General features: G+C 42.4%; 1 protein-coding gene across 3 annotated transcripts in view; it reads right to left on the reverse strand.

Moving 5' to 3' along the window:
* LOC124595578 (WD repeat and HMG-box DNA-binding protein 1) overlaps positions 1-9,861 on the reverse strand; it is a 200,119-nt gene extending 190,258 nt beyond the window's left edge. For all 3 annotated transcript variants that reach the window (XM_047134369.1, XM_047134368.1, XM_047134367.1), the window contains exons 1-2: positions 9,649-9,861; positions 9,366-9,477 (exon numbers count right to left, since the gene is read on the reverse strand). In XM_047134369.1, coding sequence (XP_046990325.1) covers positions 9,366-9,477; positions 9,649-9,725 — 189 coding nt within the window. In that variant the 5' untranslated portion in view covers positions 9,726-9,861. The remainder of the gene's footprint in view (positions 1-9,365; positions 9,478-9,648) is intronic.
* Positions 9,862-13,306: the final 3,445 nt, after the last annotated feature.

Consider the following 13,306-nt stretch of genomic DNA (forward strand, 5'->3'; position numbering starts at 1 on the left):
CCACACATTTGTCTGGCCTCTCAACAGATGCCCCTCCATTGTGGTTTCACCTACGGTACGGCTATCCATATCACTGAGGCACGCAAGCCTCCCCACCAACGGCAAGGTCCATGGTTCATGCGGGCCGTCCTATCCAATGGTACTGGCACTGGAAATCTGGATCCTGGCTGGCTGTTGCAGTAACTGTGGCAAAATACGCTGCCATAGTCTGGGAAATGCCTCGCTGATTAGTTTGGAGATTGCCTTTCCCCATTACAGCAATCACGGGGCACCTTCCTCCTCTCCCAGAAATTCTCCTGATGGTCTCCCACACAATGGAACTTTTGGTGGGACGATTAATGGTGTTCAGGAACTGTTGCCACGGCCTCTTCTTGCTCTCTTGAATAATTCAGTGACACTGTGCTGTCGCCACCCAAAAGGACACTTGAACCTATGCATGCCTGGTCCTGATGGCAGAGTGGCATTCAGCACTCCACCAAGAGACAAGTTGCCTCTTCTGTTGCCCCGTGGACTGTAGAATGCATGCTGCAGCGGCATGGTGGATCATTTTGGTAATCTGATCCACCCATGCCTCGACACTCGCACAATGTTCGAACTGGGCCAACTGGCTATAAAGGGTCCAGTTGGCTCTCCCATCGTGGCAGTTTCCTTTCGGGTCCCACCCCATCAGGCAGGTGAATCAAGATCAGGAAATTATCACTTCCATAAAAGTCATCAACCACTTCCCATTGAGTAATGTGAGGAAGAGCTGGAGAGGAAAGCAAGAGAGCAATGGCACAGAAGTTCCTGTTGGTGTGCAGAAGTGAGAGCTCTGTCCTGCATTTAGCAAGTACGTGCATCACGGCATGAGAAGCCTCTCAGTAGCTCTATCCCTGGGACAGGTAGCTGCAGAGCCCTAAAGCATATTGTGTGCATTAAAATCGTCACAGAGGATGAAGGAGCAGTGAAGCTGTGTAATAAGGTCGGTTTGGGCCTCTTCATCAAGTGCATCATGTGGGGGCAAGTAAAGGAAACATATTGTCAATGGATGACGTATGTGCACTGATACAGCAACTGCTTGTAAAGTCATCATAAGTGAGAGGGGCAAGGAGTGGTAGGCAGTACTGACGAAAAAAGCTACACCTCCTCTAGCTCTCTATCCATTCAGTCATCCTATCTGTGTAGTACAGGGCTTCCCAACGTGTGGTCCGCGGACCCCTTAGGGGTCCACCGGCTCTTTCTAGGGGGTCGGCAGCCACCTTTGACCAAATCGTGTATAATAATGAGTAAAATTATGGAATAAAAATGTGAAAATCAAATTCACCACAATTTTTTTTTCCATGTGTAAAAGATGTGTACTTTTACTTCAGGTCGTATTCCCAAGCAGCGTTTGCGGTTCCTAAGTGAGAACGCACACACAGTTTAGTGCCGGAGAATGCGGCTTCTCTGATCGACTGCTTCGCAACAACACGGGGTCGTTTGTGCACCGACTCACGGTGCTAGATGCGCTGAAACCTTTTACGCATGCGCGGAGCAAGCTTTGTCGACCAATCACAGCGCTTGCTGGCACATATGTGGCTCCAGACATCGTTAAATGTTAAAATTGCTTTGTCAGTGCACTACCTATTTCATAAGTCGATTTTTGACCAGTTTATTACTTCTAACATGGATCTGTGGCTGAAGTCATGATCATTGAAGAAGGGTGCGGTTTCTCCATCGCCTTCACTACAAGGGAAGTTTCCAGTTGAAATGAATGAGGAGGAAGGACGACCAAAGGAAGAACAATCACAAGAAGCTCCAAAGACTATTGAAACTTCGGGGGGGGGATCATTGGGAACATGGCACTTGCATTACGAAGCTTTCAGTTCCCATGGGTTTCGCTCTGAAATTTAAAGTTACTGTGTTCTTGATTGACTAGGGGTCCGCCAAGGATTTTCGACTGTAGAAGGGGTCCGCCAGCTGAAAAGGTTGGGAAGCCCTGGTGTAGTACACAGTCTTGTAGCTCAGGGGTGTACGATTGATGGAAATGAGTCTCCTGGAGAAACAGACATAGTGGTCTACCCTGAGATTAGGGACGGAGTTTCTCCACATGCATCCTGAACTCCTGCAAGTTCCACTGTAGAATGGGAGCCATTTCAAAGAGGTGGTTTTAATTTACCCCTATCTTTCCACCGTGGAGGTGAAATACTTGTAGAGTGAGGGGGAATGGAGGGGCTGCCTGGATCCAAGGCATCTAACTTCACGATGTCCTCCTCATTAGTCGCGTCCCAGGTTCGATTCCCGGCACCGTCAGGGATTTTCACCTTCCTCGAGATGACTGGATGTTTGTGCTGTCCTCATCATTTCATCATCATTCATGAAAGTGGCAAGATTGGACTGAGCAATGGTTAAGAATTTGTACAGGCGCTGATAACCGCCCAGTTGTGCCCCACAAACCAAACATCACCGTCATTTTCATCCACATCAGTCAGACGTGAAAGAATGACGTCTGACATTGCTCAGGACAGCTTTTAACCAGAACATCACAAACCTTTCCCTGCACCTTCAAGGGATAGGGGGGAAAGATGGCGCTGACAGGCACTGTGCTTGCTGTGTGCCTTCTTGACACTCAATCTTAACTGTTGCTGGTCTTTTCTGTGGTGGCTGCTTGGACTGCTTTATCCTTACTCGTTTTGCCGTGGCATGTACACGTGCAAGTACAGGTGCTGGTGGTGGATGGTTGTACACTGGACGACATCTGCGTCAAGGCGTTGACCTTAGGAACAAGTTTCTGCGCCATGGAAGCATGTTGTTGTTGTTGTGGTCTTCAGTCCTGAGACTGGTTTGATGCAGCTCTCCATGCTACTCTATCCTGTGCAAGCTTTTTCATCTCCCAGTACCTACTGCAACCTACATCCTTCTGAATCTGCTTAGTGTATTCATCTCGTGGTCTCCCTCTACGATTTTTACCCTCCACGCTGCCCTCCAATACTAAATTGGTGATCCCTTGATGCCTCAGAACATGCCCTACCAACCGATCCCTTCTTCTGGTCAAGTTGTGCCACAAACTTCTCTTCTCCCCAATCCTATTCAATACTTCCTCATTAGTTACATGATCTACCCATCTAATCTTCAGCATCCTTCTGTAGCACCACATTTCGAAAGCTTCTATTCTCTTCTTGTCTAAACTGTTTATCGTCCATGTTTCACTTCCATACATGGCTACACTCCATACGAATACTTTCAGAAATGACTTCCTGACACTTAAATCAATACTGGATGTTAACAAATTTCTCTTCTTCAGAAACGCTTTCCTTGCCATTGCCAGTCTACATTTTATATCCTCTCTACTTCGACCATCATCAGTTATTTTGCTCCCCAAATAGCAAAACTCCTTTACTACTTTAAGTGCCTCATTTCCTAATCTAATTCCCTCAGCATCACCCGACTTAATTAGACTACATTCCATTATCCTTGTTTTGCTTTTGTTGATGTTCATCTTATATCCTCCTTTCAAGACACTGTCCATTCCATTCAACTGCTCTTCCAAGTCCTTTGCTGTCTCTGACAGAATTACAATGTCATCGGCGAACCTCAAAGTTTTTATTTCTTCTCCATGGACTTTAATACCTACTCCGAATTTTTCTTTTGTTTCCTTTACTGCTTGCTCAATATACAGATTGAACAACATCGGGGAGAGGCTACAACCCTGTCTTACTCCCTTCCCAACCACTGCTTCCCTTTCATGTCCCTCGACTCTTATAACTGCCATCTGGTTTCTGTACAAATTGTAAATAGCCTTTCGCTCCCTGTATTTTACCCCTGCCACCTTTAGAATTTGAAAGAGAGTATTCCAGTCAACATTGTCAAAAGCTTTCTCTAAGTCTACAAATGCTAGAAACGTAGGTTTGCCTTTCCTTAATCTTTCTTCTAAGATAAGTCGTAAGGTCAGTATTGCCTCACGTGTTCCAGTGTTTCTACGGAATCCAAACTGATCTTCCCCGAGGTTGGCTTCTACTAGTTTTTCCATTCGTCTGTAAAGAATTCGTGTTAGTATTTTGCAGCTGTGACTTATTAAGCTGATAGTTCGGTAATTTTCACATCTGTCAACACCTGCTTTCTTTGGGATTGGAATTATTATATTCTTCTTGAAGTCTGAGGGTATTTCGCCTGTTTCATACATCTTGCTCACCAGATGGTAGAGTTTTGTCAGGACTGGCTCTCCCACGGCCGTCAGTAGTTCCAATGGAATATTGTCTACTCCGGGGGCCTTGTTTCGACTCAGGTCTTTCAGTGCTCTGTCAAACTCTTCACGCAGTATCGTATCTCCCATTTCATCTTCATCTACATCCTCTTCCATTTCCATAATATTGTCCTCAAGTACATCGCCCTTGTATAGACCCTCTATATACTCCTTCCACCTTTCTGCTTTCCCTTCTTTGCTTAGCACTGGGTTTCCATCTGAGCTCTTGATATTCATACAAGTCGTTCTCTTATCTCCAAAGGTCTCTTTAATTTTCCTGTAGGCGGTATCTATCTTATCCCTAGTGAGATAGGCCTCTACATCCTTACATTTGTCCTCTAGCCATCCCTGCTTAGCCATTTTGCACTTCCTGTCGATCTCATTTTTGAGACGTTTGTATTCCTTTTTGCCTGTTTCACTTACTGCATTTTTATATTTTCTCCTTTCATCAATTAAATTCAATATTTCTTCTGTTACCCAAGGATTTCTACTAGCCCTCGTCTTTTTACCTACTTGATCCTCTGCTGCCTTCACTACTTCATCCCTCAAAGCTACCCATTCTTCTTCTACTGTATTTATTTCCCCCATTCCTGTCAATTGCTCCCTTATGCTCTCCCTGAATCTCTGTACAACCTCTGGTTCTTTTAGTTTATCCAGGTCCCATCTCCTTAAATTCCCAGCTTTTTGCAGTTTCTTCAGTTTTAATCTACAGGTCATAACCAATAGATTGTGGTCAGAGTCCACATCTGCCCCTGGAAATGTCTTACAGTTTAAAACCTGGTTCCTAAATCTCTGTCTTACCATTATATAATCTATCTGATACCTTTTAGTATCTCCAGGGTTCTTCCATGTATACAACCTTCTTTCATGATTCTTAAACCAAGTGTTAGTTATGATTATGTTGTGCTCTGTGCAAAATTCTACCAGGCGGCTTCCTCTAAGAAGTGATAAAGACGGGAGGTTTCTTTGCCTTATATTCCTTTTTGGCTTCAGTATAGGGCATCTGCTTGGTGACTCTGCAAAAGCGGGCAGTTTCGGCTCCAGACAGGGTGGCTCCCAGAGCAGTCAATGCAGATTGCTGGAAATGGACCGTCAGTCCCAGCTTCATGGGCTGCCTTTCCACATTTGCCACAGTTCGCTTCACCTCCGAAAATCCGCACTGTGTGAACAAAATGCTGGCATTTGTAGCATCGCATACAGTTAGGTACATAAGGCCTAACCCTAAGGTGGGAGGAAACCTGCCATGACCCGGTCAGCCAACGTCGGAGAATTAATGGTCACAATGAAGGTGGCAGTCTTCTCAATTTCTCCATTATTCCTACGCATCCTTAACTCCACATCCACTATCCCCTGTAACGTTCATTCCTCTTTAAGTTCGGCTACATTGATATCCATAATGTTATGGCATGTGACCACATCCTTGCTAGAGTTAAGGGAGTTATGCAGTTCAACAGTTACATCATATTCATCCAATTTTTTGGTCTTCGTAAGTAGTTCCACCAGCCTTGCCCTGAGCCTCGGCCAGTAGGGAACCATTCCCCGAAGCCACTTAATAGACTTCAGACTTCCAGCAAGTCCTTCCAAGCCTTTAATGGATGTAGAAGGGGGACACATCCCCTCCTTCCTCTTAAAGACCAGAATAACATATTGATTTATGACTCCTTTAGCCCTGTTACTATAATTCAACTGATGCAAGTTACCACAGGAGCTAGCCTCCCTACTTTGTTTGGAGGATTGGGTATGAATACTCCCAGGTGGTACGCCCTTCCCACTGGGAGAAGGAGGAGATGATTTCAGAGGTTCCATCTCCATCTCATGAGCAGCTAGGGAAAGATGGGTCCACTCAGACAGTGCCCCGTGTGCCTGAGTAAGCCTTATACAACTGAGGTGTGGCACGTTCCCCAGAGGTGGCCCGCTAATGACTATTCCACCTCAAAAGCCATGCATCTCATCAGCGAGTAGTAAACCTTGAGATTGAGGGGATTCTTATAAAGGGTTTTACCACCCTCGTGATCCAGGCGGTCAAGCCAAGAAGCCCATTCCCCAGAACACACAACATTCCACTGCCGCGCCATACAGTGGTTGCTGAAGCATGCCCAGAGTTTATGGTAACAGGGGACTGGTGGTGCTTACCAGTTGCCAGCTCAGGAACCCCAGAGTTGCCAAGCCTGTACTCGGCAAGCTGTCTGTACACGTGCAGATCACTATCCCATGACTTCTGTCACCTTAACGTAGCGTCACTGCACTGCACGTCACTTATCTGCAACTTTGTTGTACTGTGCAGACACACACATAACAGTAATTACATTTCACAGAAAGATTTATACACATTAAAACTCACCAAGTCAATATATATAGTGGTGGTGAGTCACTAGATGAATGTGCTAAAGATCCCAAACAAAGCCTTCGCAGACTAGGCCTACAACTGACCCTGTGACCAAATTCACAAAAAATCTCACACAGCACATCTTCTCATACTGGAAATCAGTACTAAGCAGTCATAAACAAAAGCTTTCGTCATCAAGAGGATGCAATGATTATTAACACCAGAAATTGCACCTATTCCTCCAAACAGCATAGATTGTAATTATGTGAAATCATATGTCAACACAATCCTTCAGGCTATTTCTTGGGTAATACTCCACCATTGTTGATTATCTGCCTATTAAATTTCATGTTCTCTTGTACATCATCCAATTTACTATAACACTGAAACCCTTACTCTTTGCCCTCTACGCAGCATCTGCACATCAATCTGTACCATGTCTTCATGTCTTTTCCTCCAGCCTCATCTTCGCCCTACTTTACCGTAACTCATAGCTTCACTATACAAGCAAATGATGATGTGCTTTAATGTAAGTACTTGAGTGTCCACAGCCTTTCTTAAAAGAATACCTATCTCATTTTCTGCTCTTGGAAACAGCTTCACAACTGCAAATATCTTCAGACTTTTCACTGCCATTATGGTTGCTGGTGGTGACAGATAGAGCGAGATCATCATGTAATCTAAAAGTCAAATAAAAACTCTGTAGTGACAACTGTACCTCTACAAATCCTGCTCCATCTGCCGCCATCAGCAACCATCATGGCAGTGAAAAGCCTGAAGATAGTCTGAGGAACAGTACAAAACTGGTTGCTAACGAATAAAAAACCTGAAAATGTGACTGAGACTGTTTTTATTTAATTTTTGGAGCCTGTAGTGTCTGTAAATTCTGATGAAACTTAATTAATCAGTATTATTTTAATTCAATCTCTAAACATAAAAATGTCAGTACAGCTACAACTGCTTTCAACAAGTAAAAAGATAATCTTTCAGAGACAAAAGGGAATGCTTCTACTGTATTCTAGTTTTGTCCTTTACTAAAACCACTAATTTACGGTTACATTTATCTACAGTTTTACGCAATAATCTTACTTGTATATACAGTAACACCACCCTCTAACCTGACTACAACTTTTATCAGCACAAGTGTAGCTTGGTGCGTCAGTGGTACAGTGCCAGATTATGGATCTAAAGGTATTAGATTCAATTCTCAGTCACTTCTAGGATTTTTATAAGTCACTTACAAATTCTTTCAACTCCGGCAAATCTTCCTACAGTATTAAATGTTGAGATGCACTGTGGTTTGGAGCCCACATTAAACTGTAGGTCCTCCTGTAACTAGCTGTATAAGTAAGTTCAGATGTCACAGGAAGGCAAGAGCATATCATCTGTAATAGTAAAGCACTGTGGTGTTTGAACCATTCTTTGGGCTGACAACTTTACCTCTACTTCTCTCCATCATTAAATGAATTATTTCTTGATGTTTCAAGATGTCTCCTATTACTATTACATTCATTTCGTTGTATCATGCCACAAATTCATTTTCTCACCAATATTAATCAGTACCCCTCAATTGCTACAGCTACACACCACACAAATAAATTTAGAAGAGACTTTCAAATACTTATCTACATTATATATCGTCTTCACTTCTGTCACCAGCAGTTATATTGCCAAGACCATATTACCTGAATTCAAACCCATTGAAAAATGAGCTAATATTTCAATCTGAAATGCTTTCAGCAACAACAAATTTAAGTAAACCCTAATGTAAAATAATGAATACATAAGCATTTAAAAGGATCTACATACATTAATTGTGGTAACATTGGTCACAGCTAGTTCTCTACTCTGAATCATACATCAAAGTAAATAAGGTGATGATTGCAACACAGTTGAAACTGACATGTCCATCAAGAAGTAATTACATTACATTAATTGTATTCCATTGTTCCTATAGTAAATGGTGGCTTGGAGACCAACGATTACGTATTGGACCCATCTGAAATCTTGGTTGTGGTGACACAATTGATCTGTAGCACAGCTGAGGTCTAGATTACGTTGTTAGGTGACAATATGGTAGTGAGTTGGTGATGCCAAAAAATGTAAAATCAGAAAATTTGGTTGTTGTAACAAGTCTACCAGTAACAAAGCCTAATGATTACATGTGCAGTATATTGAAAATTGCGAAAGGATGGGGTGGGAGTGGGGGGGGGGGGGGGAAGGTGGGGGGGGGGGGGGGGGGGGAAGTGGTCCAACATGTACCTTTCACTGGCTGGGGATGTGGAAAGAAGTCAAAGAGGTGCTTTTAACTTAAGGAAAAAAAAAAACAGTTAAATGACTTAAGATTAGAAAATACTACAGTATTAATCTACATGTAGAATAGCCAAACACTAAAAATTTTAAGAGAATAAAAGAATTCGCAAATATTAAGTTATTTTATTCAGTCTTACTCCATCACATTATCTACAGTACATAACATATAATGATCCGTGACAGGTTGTTATAAAACTAAGACGGTTTGTTGTTACAGTGAGGTTATTTTTAATTAGGGGAAATATACAACAAAGATGGGCTATAGAAAACACAATTATCAACGGTATGTAACTACACCAAATGAACAATGTACTTTCCCTTAAGATTTAGGGTCTACTATAGCACACCAGCCTTCTAATAACGCTGACTCCTGCTTTTATAAACTGCATTAAGATATAATGGCAATAATGTAGTTATGTCGACTGAAGACAAGAGATTGACAATTATTCTGTAATAATAGCAATGCTTCTTCAATGGCATAGAATAGAGTAAATGCTTCTCAATGCATTTCAATTGCATATTTACCTTCTGTGTGACAGCCAAGGCTTTCTCACCAACACACTGTGACGTCGAGTCGTCGTCTTCAAGTCCCGCCCATATACGAACATCGCCGTCACTTCCACAAGTCAGAATGTATCTACGGAAAGAAAGAAAAAGAGTCAGAACTTCAAAATCTTCATGTTAGCATTTAACACGTACTCCAGTTGCTAATATGAAAAAATATCAGTGGGTATACCAATATAATGGACTGAAATTACAATTACTATTTTCCTGATACATCCTTTCAGTTTTTTGGTACGAAACTCACTTGCCATCCTGAGAATAGCAGACGTCTGTATGGCCATCAGCGTGAGCATATCTCATCGGTCTTCTGTTGGGTGGCATCTTCGGATAATTATTTGTCTAGAAAAACTCAGGAGCTATATTTCCACTCTGAATATTCTCTATTCACTACTTGTTCGGGTAAAAACACCAAACCATCAACAATCAACAAACGCGTCACTTTCATGTACACAGGCACACATTTTGGCGGGTGTTATATCGATTATTTAACTACTGTTTTCATCGACTCCTGCTTCTCAACGAGATACAAACAGAAAATGATCATGTAAAATATCCGAATGTAGTAATCAAACGTGCCACTCTCCTTCTCAAGCGTGTCATCAATCAACCGCTTAGAAGATTTACCCAGCGCGAAGAGTGACTGTGGATTCAACAATCCGTTCGAACATGGTGAAGCTCATAAGAGCTATAAATAAGATAATGTACCTACATTATGCACATTCAGACAGTTGGAATTTCACATCCATTCTTGGTGTGACTAGCCTGCCTACTCACAGGGTCATTTTCATGTTTGAATAAAATTTACTTTATTGTGTCATCGATGTCACCGCTGGAACTACATAATCGCCATCCTTATCGTCTCAACTGCCACCGCCAACGTCATCCCCTGTCATCTGTATCATCTTTGTCTCTGTCAACACCTGTCATTACTATTGTTATCTTGGTGGCCATTCCCGCAGCCTCCGTCACATTTTCTTCCATCTTCAATGTGAGGGTCTGATGTCTGTGCTTATGACGCCCCATTTCTTCTTTCAACACTGTATAAATCTACCTCTAATCAAAAACAGTAATGGATCATTCGCTACTAGCACATCAACTGTTATCTACACACCCTTTAACTGCAACCCCACAATTACATATACCTTTACACCATAGTCATTATATCCTGTACTCTTCGTTTTTCCCAGCTACCCCATCAAACGGTAGACTCTACAGTCTTTCCCCTCACTTCTTCAGATTCATCGAATTCACCAACCATTTGTTTTGCAGCTACTGACATTGCTGTATATCCAACAGTTCAACCATCAACATCGCCATTGTGTGCCACAGTCACAACCGCCCATGTTTCACATACAGCAGTCACATCTGCACCACCAACATCTATAGCATCATCAACACCAGCGCCAGCTCCATCAGCTTCATTGCTGATGAAACTTACCATGCTCAGGAGAAGGCAGCAAAAAATACAATCCCTCAAACTTACCAACATTCTCACGATCATACCTCAAAATAGTTCCCATCAGAAAATGAGCGATGACACTTCACCCATCCACTGGAGGTGGTCATTATGCATACAAAGCCAAGATGGATGAAGAGCCGGAACTTAGCAGCTGACAGTCCATCCTCAAAGGGGAATGAAAGACACTAACAGAAAAACTTTAACATCTCAATTTTGTGACCCCACTTTCACTCACATACTGATTAGCCGTTGCTAGAGTGCATGCAGAATAATGTGACCAGTAGATGCACAGTCAGCAGGGCACATGTGGGCAGAGTACAGTCATGAGGCTTGCGGGCAGGCACTGTAGGGGAAACGCTGAGAGCTGGAGGGGAAGTGCCGTTCTAAACTGAGGCCTACTCTGTCATTTTTTGTGAATGTTAAGTGGAGCCCCTGCACGCCGACACCAGCATGGTGACCATCCAAAAAGTGCTACTGTCACCTATGCTTTGGTTAGTACCTAAGAAGAATTCCACTGAAAGTGTATCAAATGCAGCTATTTATTTTTGCCTTGCTTGTTAACTGTTTTTAACTTTCAAAGAAGCGTCATGTGTGGTGAATTTTGAGTAAAACCTGTGTTTCTTCAGTTGACATGTTAAAATTTGCTCCTTTTACCAAAACACAGCGGAGTTTACACAAAGTCACCTCACTAACATATTGTGCACATGTAATTGCGAGAGAATTCTGAAACAGTGACTTTTTAAGTGAGGAACTGAGGAAAAGAGAAGCCAATACCTTATGAAAAAGCACATCCTTGCAACAAAAATAAACTTTACTTATGTTTTTCCCAAACCCACAGCATTTTTCGTTTCATCAGCCATTGATGACCTTAAAAATTACATCCCTTCATAAAAAATGTCTGTCGTTAGTGGAATAACGCGGTAGATAATGAAATTTTACCCTGTAACCACATGGGAATACACTTTACTCTTTGTGCGCTATCATTTTCCAGAATCTCACTTCGATATCTCAAACAATTTATGAAATATAAGGAATATTGGGCATAATTTATTCCGACTTAATACGTAGGTGGCATGCGCAATGGCAAACAAGTGTTCTGTAACAGATCAGTTTTCTCGTGATTAATGACACATAGGGATCTCCACAAAAGTCTAAAGAAAAATCAGCATCACAGGTAAATTTCATACATAGCAACATATCTCGTAAAATGCATCAAACACAAAATCGTAGCGACTCCAATTTTTGAGTGCAAACCATTTCGAATTTCGGGCAGTGTGTTACCTAAATGCAAATATCACAATAACTGTGATCATTAATGGAATGATAGGCATGTTATTATGAACCAGCCATGTAAAGCTATAAGTAACGCAACCATGAAAATTTTTTTTTTGTGGAAAAGTTTCTGTAAAATCGTTTGAGAAAGACTGCAGGGCGTGCACCCAGATTCTGTCGTCGCTGGCCAGTCGAAAGTTGGCAAACAATTTCGGCTGCATCCCCCTTCCGAACAAACAAAGAACTCGCCCAGCGCTTTGGATAAAAACTGGTCTCTGCACTTTGGCTACCGTATCCTGCGCTGACTCTACACCCAGGAGCATCTGACGTATTTGAATGAAGCTTCTCTGCTTCGTCATAGTTGTTGCCATCTCCATTGTCACTTTCAATCTTCAACATGTCTGTCATCACCTGTGTAGCCTCTAACCAACTTCTGTCACCTGAATGCAGCCATCATCAGCTGTGTCACTGTCAGTGTAACCACCAATAACAGCATTATCCTGTGTCATAGCTACTGTCATCCATCATAAATTGCATCGTGTTCTGAGTCACAGCCTGTTGCTCAGTGACCAAGATGTGTTCAACTATATGGATAGAAATAGTTACTCCCACAACCACTACATCCACAGTAATTTAGATCTGTTTGCATTATACCTCCATTGGAATTCTCTCTGTTTCCCTATCTGCCTCACGTCTGGGGTGAACCCAACAGTTTCTCATAAGTCTCCATTGTCACCAAATTCATCAGATTTTCCATTTACATCTACTACACTAGAATGCATGGCAATTCCACTACCACAATTGCTACGATCACATCCACAAACAGCAACACCACTCTCATCTGTATCACCAACTTTAGCACCAGCTTCAATAGTACCTGTATCATCGGCAAATTAAAAGGGCAATACTGCAGGTGCAGCACAACCACCTGCGCCTCCATCAACAGGACCAGAAGTAGGAGGATTAGAAGCAACTAAAAGTCGACTCATACTGAACGTTTGCAGAATGGGTTGGAACAGAAGGAAACATCATCATCAAGTGGCAGTGATTTCATACTAAACCTAATGTCAACACAATGTCACTCCGCTTAGCCCAGTACTGAATAGTAAGAGTGAGATTAAGAGACACTCACATGATACAAACAGTCGGAATACGCCATCAGAATTAAGGA

This window comes from Schistocerca americana, chromosome 2 (assembly GCF_021461395.2).
Source record: "Schistocerca americana isolate TAMUIC-IGC-003095 chromosome 2, iqSchAmer2.1, whole genome shotgun sequence".
Lineage (NCBI taxonomy): Eukaryota > Metazoa > Arthropoda > Insecta > Orthoptera > Acrididae > Schistocerca > Schistocerca americana.